Source organism: Protopterus annectens, chromosome 17.part0 (assembly GCF_019279795.1).
Source record: "Protopterus annectens isolate FY-2018-M chromosome 17.part0, PAN1.0, whole genome shotgun sequence".
NCBI lineage: Eukaryota > Metazoa > Chordata > Ceratodontiformes > Protopteridae > Protopterus > Protopterus annectens.
In genome coordinates this window covers 36,833,510-36,852,072 of record NC_056751.1, presented here as the reverse complement: position 1 = coordinate 36,852,072, position 18,563 = coordinate 36,833,510, and the positions used below count along the sequence as shown (strand labels likewise).

The window sequence follows — 18,563 nt, the reverse complement described above, 5'->3', positions numbered from 1 at the left end:
GGGCCGCCAAACCCATCCAGTGGTCGCTGCAGCTGGGGTGCACAACTATGCAGGCCCATGTAGGCAGACAAGGGTGCAACACAGGGATACCTCCCTATGTAACCTCTGTCACTGAAACTGAGACTGGGCCCCACACCCTGATTGGCCAACAGCAACAGCTGGGAGTTAAAGGGGACCTGTGCAGTACATGTAGAGCCTGTGTTGCATGCAAGCTGTGTAGACTTCTACCAGACTACAATCACTCGTCAACCCCACGGCTGCGTGAACTGCACATAGAGAAACCCTAGCAGACCAGGCAGTCAGAGTAAGGTGGTGTGTAGACAGCTGCACAGGACCACTGTGGCAGACAGAGCTACTTCAGAGGCTGCAACACAGGGTTGTGTCCAGCAACAAACCCAACGTCAGATAGTGACTTGTACCTGAGTCATGTCTGCATCCTGTTCCCTGCTACACTGGATGTGATGGATACCGAGAGGCCATCAACAAGCGGCGTTACCGTGATGGAATCTATGTACCTGTATAGCCCTGGTCAGCTTGGCAACAGATGCAGCACAGTGCCCAGCCAACGGGGCAAACCAGTGGTGGTAGTGGAGGGATACCTCTACCATTTAGAGCGTGAAGAACTGCCTAAACGGTACTAGGCATGTATCGAGCGGAGAGTAAAGGCCTGCAGAGGTCGTGCCATCACTGTTCACCAGGATGAGGGGGAAGAACTGCTGAAATCACTGCCACACCAGCACGGCCCAGATGCAACAACAGCCCAAGTGGCTACACTGCGAGCAGAATTGCGGCAGAGGGTGGTAACCGGCAATGACCTGCTAAGCCTGGTAATGCAGTGTATCCTAGGCACAGCGGACGACAATGTACTACAAGAGGTGCCTTGCCGTGCCACCCTGCGTCGCAGCATAACCAGGGTACGGCAGAGGGCATGGGCATCCATGTCCACATCTCCAGTAACACTTGTAGATATCGATGTCAGCCAGTATCCACTCCGTAGTGGCAGCTTTATCCTCCGTAAGAAGGTCTGATATGGATGGGACTGATTCCTTGGTTCTACTAACTACATCACAGAATATGACAGATCTGTGCAGGTCTGACATCATTCTTGGGGATGGCACCTTTCCGACACTGCCGATATATGCCATCAGCTGTATACGTTACATTGATGTATTGGCACCCCCACCTCAGCAAGGATTGTCCCCTGATGTACTGTCTCATGACACGGAAGTCAGAGTCTGCATACAACAATATATGAGAGATACTGAAGGGTATGGCCACAGACCAGGGATGCACTTTGGCTCCACAGTATATTATGACTGATTTTGGCAGCGATCCATGCCAACCATAAGACATTCCCTAAGAGTATTCTGAAGGGATGCCTATTCCATTTTGCACAGATCATTTGGTGCCAGATCCAGCATCACCACCTTGTGGTCCTCTATGGTACGGACACTGCTTTCTCAATTGCCGTCTGCAAGCTGATTGCGTTGACATTCCTACCAGTGGACGATGTTATCACCGCATTTATGGACATTGTGGCTACCGTACCTTACTCTGCTAAGCCTATAGGTGTATTTCTGGACCATCATTATGTGCGAGGCAGACCACGGAAGTATGCATCCTGCTGCTCAGCACAGCAACGTCTGCCATCTTCCTACCCTTTGAAGTTTTGGAATGTGTGTGATGTCTCTGACTTGGACTTCTCGCAGACTAATAACCAGGTGGAGGGATGGCATCGTCGGCTGAAGGTGTTACTTGGACGCCCTATAGTGCAGCTGTCCAACCTTCTGTCTGTTTTGCAACAGGAACAGAACCTGACAGATACCAGACGGGAGTCACTTTTGAGGTGGATGCCTGTGACACCGCGTAGGAAGGGAGCGTCTCCTAAAGCACATCTTGCAACATAAGTGTGACTACAGTGATGTGCAGGATTTCCTACGTGCTATGGCACATTTCTACAAGTTGTGACTATATTTGGGTTTAGTACGCACCAAGCATTACACACATCACTTTACATATTGTGTTAATAAAGGCTTCGCCCACAGCACACAGGTTTCACATTAACACTTTCATGCCCACTTAGCATACTCTGACAGCCACATGTTCAACTGACAGTCGCACATGGCGGCTTCTGGCAGGGGTGCAGAGTGTATCACTGTGGGGGTTTGTATCTGCCACCTTTGGTTAGGGTGCAGGGGGTTTCTCTATTCCCACAGGAAATTGTCCGCAGGCATTTGTCACTGCAGCTAAACTGCCAACCTGCCATGTGTCCACATCCAGCTGTCTCACAGGGGAGTGTTGTGCTGCCTAGGCACCTGAACCTCTATAATTTGGCTCCTAGAAAACAGTGTAAAGACCTCTCATCTTCTCTTTGTCGATGATTTAAAACTGTATAGCTCATCAGATGAGAAACTGAAAGCACAACTGCAAGTTGTCAAACTGTTTTCAGATAATATAAGAATGTCATTTGGTCTTGATAAATGTGCAAAAACCGCCTTCAAAGAAGGAAAACTGCAACAACAAGAAAACATCAATTTGGGACAAGAATGTGATATAAAAGAACTTGAGCAAGGGTATAAATATCTGGGAACTGATGAAGGATCAACAATAAAACATGAACAAATACACATAAAACTTAGTAAGGAATATTTTAGAAAATGTAAATTAATCCTGAAAACAGCGTCGACATCTAGGAACAAAATTCAAGCTATAAACCAATTTGCTCTTCCTGTCCTAACGTACAGTTTTGGAGTGATTGATTGGCCCCAAAATGTGTTGGATAGATTAGACAGGAAAACAAGAAGGATGCTTCATGCTCGCCAAATGATTTATAAAAATTATTGCATGCCAAGATACTGTTCTGAAGGAGGTATGGGCCTTATTGAAATTGATTACATGTATAGATTTGCAATCTTGAGACTGCACACATATCTGCTGACCTCACAAGACCCAAACATGGTGAAAGTTTTGAAACATGAGGAGAATACTTCTAAGATGACTTCCTTGCTTAGTCTAGCAGAAGCATATCGGCATCAAGCAGGAATGGAAATCAAACCAGAAGTAGATAAAAAAAACAGGTAGCAACTGAATGTGCCGAAAACAAAAGAAGTAATATATGGTGAAGGATCAGATGAGAAGGCAAGAAATGTGGAAGATGCACAAATATAGTTGCAAGTATAGAAAACCTCTAGAAGAACCTTATGTTGATCTGGATCGAATGCAGGAATAGTTAAGGAGAGGTGAATTCAAACCAAGAGGTGAAAGGTTAATATTGGCAGCCCAAGATAGGGGGCTATGTACATGTTGGTTTACAAAGTCCATGTAACGTGGGAGAAACAGACAAATGTCGGTTTTGTAAAACCGAATTGGAAACAGTTGCACACGTTATTTGGTGGTTGTGACATACTAATGGCAGAAGGACTGTATACTGAAAGGCATAATAATGTGGCAAGACTGTTGCACTGGGGATTGTGCAAACATTATGGTATTGAAGTGGCTGAAAAACACTGGAAGCATGAGTCACAAAACATCATAGAAAATTATGAAGTCTACATTGAAAGAAATGTTTGTAAGTGACCAGACACCATACTACTGTATCTGTTATTTTTTATTTGTATTAGTAAAAGTTCTTGCCAGATTAGTTCATTCTTTCAGAGTTATTTTAATTTTATTATAACATGGCTAGACACTTGAAAAGACTGATGCACACTCAGTGCAAAAACATCACTAAAGAGTGAAACATACTGTTCAGTTTATATACTCTTTTCAACCAGTGTTATTTTTAATGTCCTTGTGACTTGTTCTTCTGGTTTCTGTCTGTGTCATGAAAAGTCCCTGGTTATTTCTAGCCTGGACAGTTTCTGTTGAAATGACAAATATTATTTTATGTCCTTCTTTGGTCCTTGCTGTATCTGAAGACTTCACAAAAAGTCTCTCCACGTCATCTTTGCGTCACTTGAACTGTCTGCATTTTATTTCATTTATTTCTGCATTTGAAAGCTCAAAGAAAGTCATCTTCCTTTTTTCTATAACAGGATGCCTTTACAGTAGGCCCACAGCTATATGTTATTAATATCGAAGTTGAACATTTACAAGAAATAACTGTTCTTGCAACGCACGCCATATTATTTTATAAACTGCTGTTTGGCCTTGCACATTTCCTTCACTGTACACACAGTATAATTTTGGGGAAGCATTTTAATTTATATACTCTCTATCATACATCACATGGGATCACCCATTACCAACAGTTCAAAAGATAGATGATAGAAAACCAGATATAGTGGTCTATGAAAAGAAGACAAAAGTATCATTGATGTTCATCGTGTTTCACTGTTGCAGTCATGACTGTAGGGTTCTTCCCTGCCGGCAGGCAGCCCTCGGTCGGCCAGAATCCCAAAGTCTGGGTCCGGCGTCGGCTGTTCAACCATGTTCCCTGACGTCAGAGCACCAGGAGTACAAAGCTGACAGCCAACACCATCTTCTCCAGTCTTTCTTGCCGTGCGGTGATAGCAGTTCGCAAGTGCCGGTCGGCTGACTCCTGACGAATTTTTCTGATATACTTCAGTCCGAAGATTTTCTTTTCCACTCAAAGCTAAGTACCCCGTTGGGGAAACTTTTTTCTTGCTCCACTCCGATGTCAGAAAAAGTTAATTGTATTTCATGTGGGAAGCAAATACCTCATAAGGATTTTCATTCTTACTGTATTCCTTGCTTAGGCCCTGACCACGACGTAGCTAGTTGTCGGTTTTGTGCTAGATTCAATCAACGTACAATTAAGTGAAGCTACGATTTTGCTTTTCATTACTTTGGTAGGCTCTTTAACTACAAAATGTCGTCGGATACGGTTCCAGCTACCGGAGTTCACAAACGTCGCAAGGATAAAGACAGGCCTCCGAGGTCCAAATCTGATGATAGCGCTGGCGAGCCAGCTTCAGGTTCGGCCGTTGTCAGTGAGGCGCTTTTGCAGCCCCTGTCGTCGGCCATTTAAGAACCGACGGCCGAAACGGACTCTCATGAGGAGCCAACCAGGCCTTTAAATATTTCTGTTGCAGGACCTTCGGACAATGCTCCTTCGGATGGGTCCGGAGCCGCTGTGCAGGTACCGGCTTCCGAAGGGGTTTTCAGGCCTACTCAGCTTCTAATAAAGGCAAAGGCAAAGGCTCCTTCTAAATCAAAGACTACAACACAGGCCTCTTCTGAACCGGCTCCCAAGTCACAGAAACAGTTACTCAAGATGGTGGAGGATTTACTTACTATGATTAGGGGTTCACATCCCCCTCCAGATAAAAGGCCAAGGCAGGATGTTTATTATGATTCCTCTGATCAGGCTTCTGTTTCCTCAGTTTCTTCTTCTGATCAGGAATATTTTTTCCCTCCTTATGAGGATTCTGATGCTGAGGAATCCATTCCTTCAGCTTCTCCCCCTGAGGATTTCTCTTTTGGGGAAACTTTGCATGAAATGAGGGAACATTTCCACTGGGAAGGACAGGAGTATTCGGAATCTAAGAAAAGACTGAGGGATTTTCTTCTTCTTCCCCAACATAGACCCCTGGCTATTCCTCCTGTTTTGGATATTGTGGATGATGCCTTTTCGGAGGCTAACTTAACCCCTGACTCTTTTCCTCCTGCTCCTGTTAAGCCTGATAGATATTACAGGGTTCCTGATTCCCATCAGTTTTTATACAAGAACCATTCTGCTGACCCTGAAACCATTTCTCAGGGTCCTAAGGGAGTTAAGGCCGCTTCTGCCAAAAATCCCATTCCTACTGAAAAGGATTCTCGATCCTTAGAAAGATGGGGCAAAAAGGTGTACACTTCTGCTACTTTGTCCATTAGGGCTTTAAACTGTCAGTTTCATATGCTAAAATACCAGCAATTTCTCGTCAGTTTTAAAACAAAAGCTTACTTCCATTTCTGCCTGTGCAGATGATAAGGAACTACATGACTTATTGCATGCCACTGAACAAGTTGGGAAGCATGGTTTACACTGTGGATTTGATGCCTTGGAGGCTTCTTGTAGGGCTGCGGCCTCTGGCACAGTCATTAGAAGGCATGCATGGCTAAAGGAACAAAATTTGCCTGAACAAGTAAAGGTTAAATTATTGGATGCTCCTGTTCAGCATAATGTTTTATTTGGATCAAAAGCTGAAGAGGTGATTAAAAAGATGGAGGATAAGGCTAAATCCATGCAAACAGTTAAAGATTTCTTACAAGTACAGCCACCTAGATTTAGCAGGAATTGGCCTTCTAAAAATTGGTCCTTTCCCACTTCAGACAGGCCTCAGAGGGGTAGATATAGACGCTCCAGAGGAAGGCCTCAAACACAAGCTTCTTATAGACCAAGACAGTGGACTGCTTCCACCCCTAGGGGAGGAGAGGACAGGTCACAAACTCAAAGGAAACAGACTCAATGACTCCCTCTGTTGGGCTACAGGAACTTCTTGCCTGGAAGCCCCTCTCGGAGGAAAACTCTCTTTTTATCAAAATTGGACTCAAATAACCCAAGACAAGTGGGTTTTGGATGTGGTTTTAAGAGGTTACAAATTCCATTTTCATACCTTGCCAAGGCCAAGCGGATGGCCAGACCTTCCAAAACATCAATGGACGGAGGCCTTAAACCAGGTGGAAGCTCTTTTGGCTATGAATGCCATAGAACTGGTTCCACTTTCAGAGATGGGAAAAGGTTTTTACTCAAGGCTCTTTCTAGTCCCAAGGAAGCAAAACTCATGGAGACCCATTCTGGATCTGTCGGTCTTGAACACCTTTCTAGAGATTCCAAAATTCAAGATGCTTACTGTACAGCAGCTACTTCCAATGCTGTCCAAAGATGCATGGATGGTAACTTTGGATTTAAAGGAGGCATATTTACACATTCCCATCAGGCAGGATCGCAGAAAATACCTCAGGTTCAAGGCCGGATCGAGGCACTTTCTATTTTCTGCGCTGCCCTTTGGATTGTCTACTGCGTCCAGGGTCTTCACCAAATGCCTGGCTCCAGTAGTAGCTTACTGCAGACTCAAGGGAATTCAAATTTACCCTTATCTGGACAATTGTCTAATTCAGGCAGACAGCAAGGATGTCTTACTCCAGCATCTAGAATTTGTACAGAACCTCCTCAAGTTCCTGGGATTCTCTGTAAACATAAAAAAGTCAAATTTGACACCATCACAACAGATAACTTTTCTGGGTGCACTTCTAAACACCACAACCCAGATGGCATTTCTGACGTCCGAAAAACAATTACAGCTGGCTTCAACTTTCAGAACCTTGACAACTTTAACTCAACTATCTGCAAGGAAATTCCTGCAGGCTTTGGGTTACATGGCCTCCTGCATCCTTCTCATACCATATGCAAGACTACACATGAGGAAAATACAGTGGTACCTAAAAAGTGTATGGTCTCAGCATTGCCACAGTTTAGACATACTGATCTCCGTCCTTCCTTGCCTTCAAAAAGAATTTCTTTGGTGGTCCAGGGCATGTGCTCTAAACAAAAGGAAACCCTTCCGTCTGCCTCCGGCCACTCAGATTCTAACCACGGACGCCTCGGATTATGCTTGGGGAGCCCATTTTCAGGGCAGTTGTCTGCAGGGCCTTTGGACAAAGGATCACAAGCACCTGCATATCAACTTAAAGGAAATGTTAGCCGTTCAGAAAGCTCTATTGGCCTTCAGGAATCTTTTACAACCAGGACAACTACTAATACGGACAGACAACACCACAGTTATGTGGTACATAAACAAGCAAGGGGGATCTCATTCCTACCCCCTTTGCAGACTAGCCATGGATCTATGGAACACAGCTCTAGCTTGCAATCTGGATCTTCAAGCTCAGTTTCTACCAGGGAAACAAAACTTCCTGGCAGACAGTCTGAGCAGAAACCTTTCCGATCCACACGAGTGGATGCTGGACACCAAAATATTCAGGATGATAACAGCAGTCTGGGGATGTCCTCACATAGACCTCTTTGCATTCCATCTCAATCATCAACTACAGAATTTTTGCACCAGGACTTTCCACAGAGAAGCTTGGAAAGTGGATGCTCTGTCTTTCAGTTGGAGGAACCTCTCGGGATATGCCTTTCCGCCTCTTCCTCTTCTTCCATGGGTTTTATTGAAAATATAACAGGACAAGCCCAAGATGATAATCTTGCTGGCTCCAAATTGGCCTCGGCAATTTTGGTATCCAACTCTAAAAAACCTATGCCTGGAGCCCCCTTGGGTTTTACCTCAGTCTCCGAACCTTCTGTCCCAACATCAGGGTCAGGTTCTACAGTCTCATGTCAGAACTCTCAGCATGGTGGCCTGGTTAATCCAGGGCCTTTGATTTCTTCTTTCCTACCCAAGCAGGTTATGGATGTCATTTTAGAAGCCAGACGTCCTAGCACTAGAAAATCTTATGCAGGAAAATGGAAAAGATTTTGTTCCTGGATGCAGGCTCAGGATTCTGATCCTCTTCTTCCTAACATTACTTTAATTTCACTTTACTTGACAGATCTCTTACATAAGGGTCTCTCTTTCTCTTCCATTAAGATACATGCCTCTGCTATTTCTGCTCATTATAATACAGACCCTCCCATCTTTTCCCACCAGCTCATGAGACAGTTTCTCAGAGGAGCTAAGAACTTAAGACCTCCTAGATCTCTTCCTATTCCTGCTTGGGATCTCAACTATGTTTTGGAAAAAACTAAACTTGCCTCCTTTTGAGCCTGCTGCCTCTTCTGACATCAAGTTTTTATCTTGGAAGACAGCTATCCTGTTAGCCCTAACCTCTGCCAGGAGAGTTTCAGAGTTACAAGCTCTTATGGCTGTGGAACCTTATATTATTTTTCATCAAGACAGGGTATCTTTGAGGACTAATCCTACCTTCATGCCTAAGGTGGTTTCCAAAGTGGCTTTAAATCAAACTATCCACTTGCCAACCTTTTTCCCTACTCCTCAAAATAAAGGGAAAAGGATCTTACATTCCTTGGATGTACACAGACAACTACGTTTTTACCTGAACAGAACCAAGGACATCAGAAAATCAGAACAATTGTTTGTTTCTTATGCTTCAAGTTCCCAAGGTAAAGCCATTTCAAAACAGACCATTTCTAAATGGATTGCTCATGGAATCAGATTTTGTTATTCACACCATGGAAAGCAAATCCCAGGGAGTATACGGACTCATTCCATCAGAGCTGCTGCCACTTCTGCGGCCTTCCTCAGGGGAGTTTCTACCAAACACATTTTGGAAGCTGCAACTTGGAGTTCAGTGCATACTTTTTCTAAGCACTACAATCTACCTCTACTCTAAGTCTAGGGCAGGCTTTGCCTCTGCAGTCTTGCAGGGCCTTTTAGCCGCCCCTTCTTCTTTATGACCACCTCCCTTTCTTTCAGCTTTGGGATTCTACCCTACAGTCATGACTGCAACAGTGAAACACGATGAACATAGTACAGTTGTGTACACCTACCATAAATGTAGATGTTCGAGTGTCTTCACTGTTGCAGTCTGGTTTCCCTCCCTCCTGTCCCCTCTTATTTTTACTTTTGTGTATTTCCTTTTTTCACCATTCTTCTGAGGTGTATTTGCAAAGGTTATGGGACCTTTTTCATTTTGGGACTCCTGACATCTGGGGCAAGAAAAACTGGAGAAGATGGTGTCGGCTGTCAGCTTTGTACTCCTGGCACTCTGACGTCAGGGAGCATGGTTGAACAGCTGACGCCGCACCCAGACTTTGGGATTCTGGCCGACCGAGGGCTACCTGCCGGCAGGGGAGAACCCTACAGTCATGACTGCAACAGTGAAGACACTCGAACATCTACATTTATGGTAGGTGTACACTGTACTTTCATTGACATCGCCACACTTAGTGACTACAGTGTCTTGTGTACAGAGAGGCACAAAGTCATAAAATATCAGGATTTGCAATCAGAAATGAGAGCAATGTGGTAGACAAATACCCATACAGTTCCAATATTAGTAGGAGCAACAGGTCTTATAAAAAAGAATCTACAAGTATATTTAGGTATGTTATCAGTAGAAGCAATTCTGTACTAATTGAAGGAGTCGTCATTCCTGGGCACATTGCAGGTGCTGTGTAGAGCACTTCTGGTTGACATCAAAGATTGAAACAATACTAATTTCATGAACTTTTATCATACTTTGACTTAGGAATGGGTCCATTCCCATCATGGTATTAGAAACCCTAAAGTTTTGGAGAAATTAAAAAAGAGCTAAGGCTCCTGTACATAGCACAAGCAGAAAGGTATAATTTAAAGTGAAAACGGATGATGATGAAACGGGGAGGGGGAAGATTAAGAAATAAGGAGATACTGAGATTTTGGATACAGATCCTTAAGGAGAATAACACCAACCATAAAGAATATTATATTCGTAAAGTAGTAGTAAAGTAGTAGAACGTATTCTGAGAAATAAGCCAGCACAGGAATGGGGAAAGGAGATTCTGCTGATCAGAATGACTGCAGTTAGGGCCGCAGAGAATATGTAAGAGGGGGCTGGAATTTACTGGAGAAAACTGTCAATGGAACCCAAGGTATTGGGATCAAATAGAGAGGGAGAGGTAATAGAATGGGAAGAGGCCAAGAATTCATTTGGACTGCAGACTACAGATTACCTTCCCTATCAAGGATTGATATCAAGACTATAGGCAAAGAGAAAGGAATATGGGGATCCTAAGTGGAAGAACAGCACTGGTAGAGTTTTTAATGGAATCTAGAACAGAAGCTGCTGTTAAAAGGGATCATTAGTAGGACATATAAAATATTGCTTAACTATAAGAATCAATTATGGGTGGCGCAGTGGTGTAGCGGTAGCGTTGTCACCTTACGGCAAGAGGATCTCTGAATCGATTCTTGGCTGGATCACCTTCTGTGTGGAGTTTGCATGTCCTCCCTGCATTCGTGTGGGCTTCCTCCGGGTGCTCTGGTTTTCTCCCAGGTTGCAAAGACATGCGTCTGGAGCATTTCTCCCTGGGCCTCTGCTGAAAATTGGCTTCATTCCAAGTCAGAGTTTCCTGGTAAACAAATGTTAAATAATAAATAAATAAAATAAAAATTAGAGATTAGAAAAGATTGGCAAGAGAGATTGGATAAGCAATTCATAAACAGTGGGTGGATATATGTAGGTCTCCCAAATATGCAACAAAGTTTAGGAGATTTAGAATCTTTGCTTGGAAGTATTTGCATAGGTATTTTTATACCTCAAGGAAACTCCAAAGAGTTTTTCCTCTGGTTTAAAATGTTGGAAATGTGATTGAGAAGAAAGAGGTAATTGTGAAGATATTTTTGGGAGTGTAATGAGTTGGCAGAGTTTAAAAGTTCCCTGCAGACTACTGTCTCAGAAATGCTAGGTGAACAAATTGTATAACTAAGGAAAACATTTTTTGAGCAGTGGTACAGAATCGGAATTGCCTAGACATAGTAAGGCCTTTCCAAGTTTAATTACGTAGCTGCCAAAAAAAAAAAGCGGTTACTAGAAAAGGGAAATCAAATTATAAACCCACCATTTTAGAAGTAGTGAATATAGTAACAGAGATAAAACAACTGGAAATGGGATCCTTAGAAAAGAGTAGGAGCAACTTATATCAAAAAGAAATCGGAATTGTGGGAACAGTACATACAGAATAATGTTTTGGAGGAGCAATGGGGTTTAAGGGAAGGCAGGAATTGAGTGAGCTATGTGATGATGACTGACATTTGAATGTATAGAAGATTGTAAGTGATGTATAATCTTTGCAATTGAAAATATGTCAGTATGGTTTGTTTTCAGTTATATAAATGTACAGCTGCCTGTGTCATAAGTGATAATTCAATAAAGATATTTCTTATTTAAAAAAAATTCAAATCAAGAAAAATACAATTTGCATTTGCTGGATGTTCACCGTCAACTGAGATTCTATCTACAATGTACCAAGGGTTTTAAGAAAACAGATCAACTTTTTGTTTCCTCTTCTAAGAGCCAGCTTAGGAGATAGTGTATCAAAATTATGCGATCCAGGTGACTTTCCAGTTTATTACATGTGCGTACAAAGAGAAAGCTCTATCTGTCCCTCACAAACCTAAAGCCCATTCTACCAGAGTGGTTGCAGCATCTACAGCTTTCTTTTCCAGAGTGCCTTTAAATGACATTTGGCTACTTGGTTAACCGTTCATACCTTTGTCTCCCTTTATGAGCTGGACTTGCCATTTTGATCCTGTGCATCCTTTGGCTCCACCATCCTTTGGAATACCCTTCCACGAGATCATACTGGGATGCTAGTAGCTGGGGAATCTGTCCCATCTGTTGAGTCAGATGGGAAAAGCAGTATTGGATGTGAAAGGCACTTACCATAACATTGCATCCATGTTGTATTCTTCTGTCCATCCCCTTTACCTAAATTGACGTCTTTGTGGAATTTGGGGGACCATATTGAATCTGTCCATAGCCTTGTTAATCATACATTCTGGTGCTGTGTTTTAAAATTTCAGTTTTCTCACTGTTAAATAGATAAAAGACTCAAGTATGCACAGAGACACTTTCTCCACTTGCTTACCAACATTATTGTTGTAACAAGGGTTTTGTCCATTTGAATATTTTGCACTAAAACAGTTACTCAACTTTATCTCATATTACATTAAAGTTCAGTACTCATCCTTATAGTTTTATTCTGTTTCTGTTCTTCATACTCCATCTCTTTGTATACTGGGCAGACATTTATGCATGCATTACCGTATGTCATAAGATATCACTTAAATGTTGTGTTTTTATAATTTTATTGAAGAATATCTATTCGTCTACTGCATCCAACTTTCATCGGCACGGAGTTATGGCTTGACGACTGGTAGAACATGTGTTACCTTGGTAGATATAAGCCATGTGCAGGCCTATATAAAGTTGTGTGCACAGAAAGTAAGAGGATGCTGTATGTTCATATGCAAGCCAGGAGAATCTGGATAGATGGGATGAAAATCCTAATCTTATTATTTACTGTTTTAGTGACTACAGAATACAGATAATGCACTGTAATGTATGTATACTTATCCACAGCTGTTTTTTTTTTCTGTATGTTGGATGTGTTGATGACACTGCCTAAAGGACAGTACATAACTTTCATAAAAAAAGTTTTAGTTTAATTTAGTCTAAGTAGGGCTGCAGATGAAACTGTACTGGAAGGAGTAAAGTCTAGAACTTGTTAGCCTTAGTATTAAAAAAATGAAGGAAAATGTTCTTACTGGTTGGAACACATTTGCATGTTCTGATCTGCTGTTCACTATGTTCACCATTTACTGTACTGCCCATTGCATTGCATATAATGTATGTTTGGTCCACGCTGTATGTATTAGTACTGCCATTACATTGGCAACTGTTTTTCTTCATGCTTTCTGTTGTGCATACCTCTCAGTTGTCTGGAATTTCACAGATTCTTCATATTTATGCCTCATACTTTTTGGTCTATTCCTCATACAATTTGTAGCTTACTGGCAAATCATTAAGGACTGAAGTCACTAAATCATGACAGATTTGATTTTCAGATCTCCTATCCTTCTGAAATTTGATGCTAATGCAAAATCTGTTATTCTGTCAACTTTCTAAGTTTATAAGAACAGTATTTAGAATCTGTTCGAAATCCCCCCCCCCCAATTATTTTTGACTCTGTCCAGAACTCTTGTGCTAAGAAGCTTAGCGATCTATGTACGTGCACATACAGACTGGTTTCCTTATTATCCTCCATGTGTGTATATGCACTCATATGTAGATAGATATGCAATATGTATACAGGTGGAAATAGTGTTGTGCTTATTGTGAAATTGTGTCTGTGGTCATCAGAATTATCAGCTCCTTTAGAAACCTTTATGCAAAAAATAGCCGTCTGCTGATGCCTAGTTCATGTGCTCATACTGTTTAATTTGTTCTTCACTTTGCTTAATGATCAGTTCATTTTCTATGTTTGTTTTTCTAGAATTCATACCTTTTTCTGATACAGTGTCTGCTCATTTACTACACAGATATGTTTTGGTAACTTTGGTCTTTTGCACTTTTAATATGTTTTATTTTTAGTGTTTATACAGAATACTAGAAAGCCAATTGAACCAGATAAATGCAGACTAGGACACTGTATTGGCCATATAAAAAAAAAAATGAGTATGTAGATGAATAAATGAAAATGCAGAATCATAAGTTATGATCTAATCTTTTTGGATATTTTTTTTAGGTTCAAAGCAGAATGGCACAAAGTTGGGAGATGTGATTCTGCCACCGTGGGCCAAAGGTGATCCTCGAGAGTTCATCAGGGTGCACCGAGAGGTATCAGTTTCTTATTCTTTCATTAAGAGAAATGGCTGGACCTGCGTATGCAAGGCTCCTTCACCATCCCCTAATTGACAGCAGATGTGTAGTTACTGCGAACAGCTTGGGGGAAAGGCCTGATGTCTTAAATATTTCTGTGCAACATGATGAGTATTTTGCTTTATATGTTTACATGAATGTATGTGCGTAATAAAATATGCCAAATCAGTGAGATGACAAACCCTTGTTTCACTGATGCAGGTTCCTCACCGGCACATGTTATGTAGCCTGTCCCCTGAATGATGTAATTCATTGCCTGTAAAGCATTTTCCTTTCAAAAGGAAAGAATCCATTGCAACAACCCTAAGATGCTTTGTTGACAGAAAAAGTAAAATGAATGGGTTGGACATGGAGATCAGGTGTTTAAAACCAAACAGAATCGAACAGATGCACTGTCTACAAAGATTAATTAGAGTCAGTTTAATGAGAGGTTGGGGAAGAGCTCAAAAAACATTGAAGAATTCATTGACAACACCTGACATTAATATGCAAGTAGAAAATATTGATTCATCTTGCATAGTTTGATTGTTTTGAAAACATCATATCTTCAGCTAGAGTTAGAAGGATGACCACATTGCTGCTGAGGTGGACCCAGTTGGAGCAGCAGGATGTAAGCTCAGTTGGCATAGAGAAGCAAAGGCCTGACTGCCTCTTAAGTTCAGATAGGGCCTTAGGTATCTGCTGAAGTGGGCATGGAGAGGCTGAGTGCATGGAAGTAGGTTCTCACATGGGGAAGGCACTCTGGCCCTTTCATTGACACAGGTCAGTGGTTCCTTGCCTAAGGGAGGAGTTAGGACTGTAGCAGGAAAAAGCCTGATGATTACCTGCACAGTGGCTCCTACAGCCAGATTTTACCAGTAGAGGAGCAAACAGGTTGTTGGGAACACGAATGAGCTCATGACAGGCAAGAGAGGAAAGGAAGAATGTACAAAGAACTGTGCCAGCAGAATCTTCTTCAGGGCTGTATTGAGTTTTCACTTCTTTTGAAATCACTCAGAAGAGAAGCCCTTCAGCCTGATGTCTTAAGCAGTTCCTGAGAATAAGTTGCTTTTGTGCTGTTGAATGACGTAGTTGTCAGGGAGACCCTCGGAAGCTCTTCATCCTCCTCCCATCACTGTCTATAATGCGTAAGTTTCTCCTTGTTATTCAAGATTGTTTTGTTGAAAAGTCTTCATCTTGTCTATTTTTCTTGTAGTAGAGATGGAATGTAAAACATCATCAGGACCTTGCTTCTGGTCCTGGCTTTTGCGTTTGTAAGATAATGGATGTTAGGTAGGCCAGATATGAAGAATATGTTGCTTACCTAAACCCTGAACATGACACGCACACACACACACACACACACACACACACACACACACACCAGCAAGTAATTTTGTATCTTAGTAAGACTACTGAAATACTCCAAGAGAAGCTCCTGACAAGGTATCAGCAAAAGAAAAGAAAAAAAAGCTGAAGAAAAAGCATATTTCGCCCTCCTCTGGTTGTAAGTCTTGCTACCAGTCCTTAGTGTAGCAGAAGTGTGACTACTAAGGTGCGTCTTTCTCCCAGTGTAGGGTAGGGATTTCCCATATATGGGCATACATTCACATCCAATTCATCATTATCTCGCTGTGTGACTGATTTGAGGCAGCAGTGTAGTCTGTTTAGGACCCATGTTCCCTCCCTTTCCCAGAATGGAGATTTAGGGTCTGGAAGGCACTTTTCCTTTGAACTCAATGGGATCATTCTTTGCTGCTGAATTTCTGTTACTGATCACTCAATAATGAGGTCACTTTACAACAGTGATTAACATTCTTCTTTTGTCTGTCGAAGAGCTGACATTGGAGATTCTGTTAGCACATTTGTGGATCACTCAACTGATTAACCTCCTCTTTTGCTTTCCTCAAAGCCCCTTTTGAGGTTAATAGTTAGGGTTTTGTTGAAGTGATCATGAATGTCATTGAACTTCTGCTTTTTTAAGCTACCAGATGCTTTCACAGTCAAGAATATGATACTGCAGCTAAAGGTATTATAGGTTCATAGGTTCATAGGTTCATACTAGGCTATCTGCCCGAGGGCATTTACAAGCCTAGCCCATAGTTTTGTGGCTTACCACCCCTGAACTAATGGGAACTATACCTATGCTTTTTGCTGTGCCTCTGTCGACAAGACACTGAGGTAATCCCTAAATCTGGACGATCTCCCCCCATTTGGTCAAGATTTCTTCTTGAGACAAGCCCAGCGAGGTGCTCTGCCTCACATATTATTCCTTTTATTCCACAAGTGGGGGGGTGATGAATCTATCCATATCCCCCTCCAGCATTATTAATGGCCCTGTGAGGTCTAAGTTTCCATGTGATGCTCTCTTCTGGATCGAGTTTTTTTGAGGAATTGACTTTATATCAACATGGCTCTGAAGGTTTGACATTGCCTTGTATGTTAGGCAAAGGTCACCTCTAGAGCCGCTGATGGCGACTGACTGAAGCTTAGAGTCGGACAGGATAGACACATGGAATTTTTGAGTTTTTTCCTTTTTTTTTTTTGACTCTTTTGTGGTTGTCTCAGCTGCAGCTCAGGTCGTGTCGGGTCGGGTACACGGGGCATTGTCATCAATCTCAGGTATCTAGAGATCATGAGTCGATGATGACCTCGATACCTCCTAGAATGTAGAAGCTTCATGATAAGGTGGGTGAGAATGGTTGTCTAACTACTTTAGCTACATGGGTGTCGAATGACAGACTACTATCAACCTGGGTCCCCAGGTCCCTGAGCTGATTTCTTCTTGCCCTGGGAACCTGTGTGGTTCCCTTGTTGTAGTAAACTTGTTTTTCCCGGCTTCGACCTATTATGCATTTTTTTTGGCTCATGCAACTTTAGGCCAGATGGCACTAGTAGGGTTATCTGGCATCTCTGGCCAGAATCTTGGCTCTGTGTGTGCTTATCTTGCATGTGTTGTCAGCCATAACCCTCCTGTGTTTGCCAAACTTTGAGTGGGGCCAGGACTGAGTGTTTGCTTGTGCCGGAAAGTAGATGCCCCTGAAGAGTGGAGCCCACTTGTGAGCCAGTGGGTACACCACTTGTCATGAGCTAGTGACCCTACATGTACTTGCAGCTCTCTGCAACTGTGAGTTCTGTCCTGATACCAGGGTTCAGCCATTAAGCTGATGAGTTTTGCTGATTTAGCTGATGAGTTTTTGTAGTATACCAGTGGGGCTATTTTATATGGGCGGGCTTGGTCGTGAGAAGTCCTATGATTATGCTTTCCCTTTACAAGGGCTTTGGTGAACATTTTTTCAAGTTGAGACTGCCAAACTGGGATGGATCCAAAGTCTGCAAATTCCAAACCTGGAGTTTACCAAAGTCCACTAAATTCCCTAATGTGGCTTCACAAAGAGTTGCAGATAAGGCTTGGCATGGTCCATTGTGATAGGAAACATCGGCGTCCCTGGGCTGTGCTTCAGAAGGCGGTGGACAGCTGCAGTGGGGCGGTAATTTAAGCATATGCAGAACACCTGCCTGGGTACCTGGCTGGAGGTAAGCCTATACATTGAGCCTGATGGGACACCATCAGGTCCCACCGGGCTGTGGTGTTTTTGCTTTGGAGAGAGCAGTTCACAGTTGGAGAGGAGATGTTTGGGGGGGGCCGGGGCTTTTCTAGATATCTCTCCTTTTTGGGGGGTTTTGATTGTTGGGGTTTGGGAGTAGCTTGGGCATGTTGGGAATGTAGTTAGGGATCATCTCTTTTCATAGTATTTGACCATTTCGTGATATCAGGTGTTACTCCCAGGTTTCTCTTACAGTGTCTTTGAATCCTTTCTGAATTCTTTTTCTGCATTATTTGAATCTTCTCTATAAATTTTATTTGCTTACTCCAAGGTCTCTTAGTTTTTTACTTATTTTTCTTTCTTTTTTGTCTTTTTGATTTTTTTATTCCTTTTTTTACTTTACTTGATGTGTTTGCTGTAGTTATTTTTTTGGTCTTTTTGAAGTACCAGACTGGCTGGCTTTTTTGGTACAAAGAGTTTTTTGTGGGCTCCACCAGACTGGTTTGTTGCTTGGGGTGCAGGGAGTCTTTGTTTTGTACAGGATTGCCTTATGGCAAAGTCCTTTTTGGTGCTGTATTGCCTGTTGGTTAGTACCGCTTCTCAGGTAGTAGTAGTTTTGGTGTCTTTTTAGGTCAATTTATTCGGCTCATTCTTTGACTTAGATGGGAAGAACTTCATTTCACTTTAGGGTGTGAAGCTATTTCCAGG

General features: G+C 42.4%; 1 protein-coding gene across 1 annotated transcript in view; it reads left to right on the top strand.

Annotated features, from left to right (window-relative positions):
• Window positions 1-18,563, top strand: part of WDFY3 (WD repeat and FYVE domain containing 3) — a 5,086,165-nt gene that overhangs the window by 4,661,615 nt on the left and 405,987 nt on the right. The window contains exon 54 of the mRNA XM_044059488.1: window positions 14,195-14,286. Within this exon, the coding sequence (XP_043915423.1) occupies window positions 14,195-14,286 (92 nt within the window). The remainder of the gene's footprint in view (window positions 1-14,194; window positions 14,287-18,563) is intronic.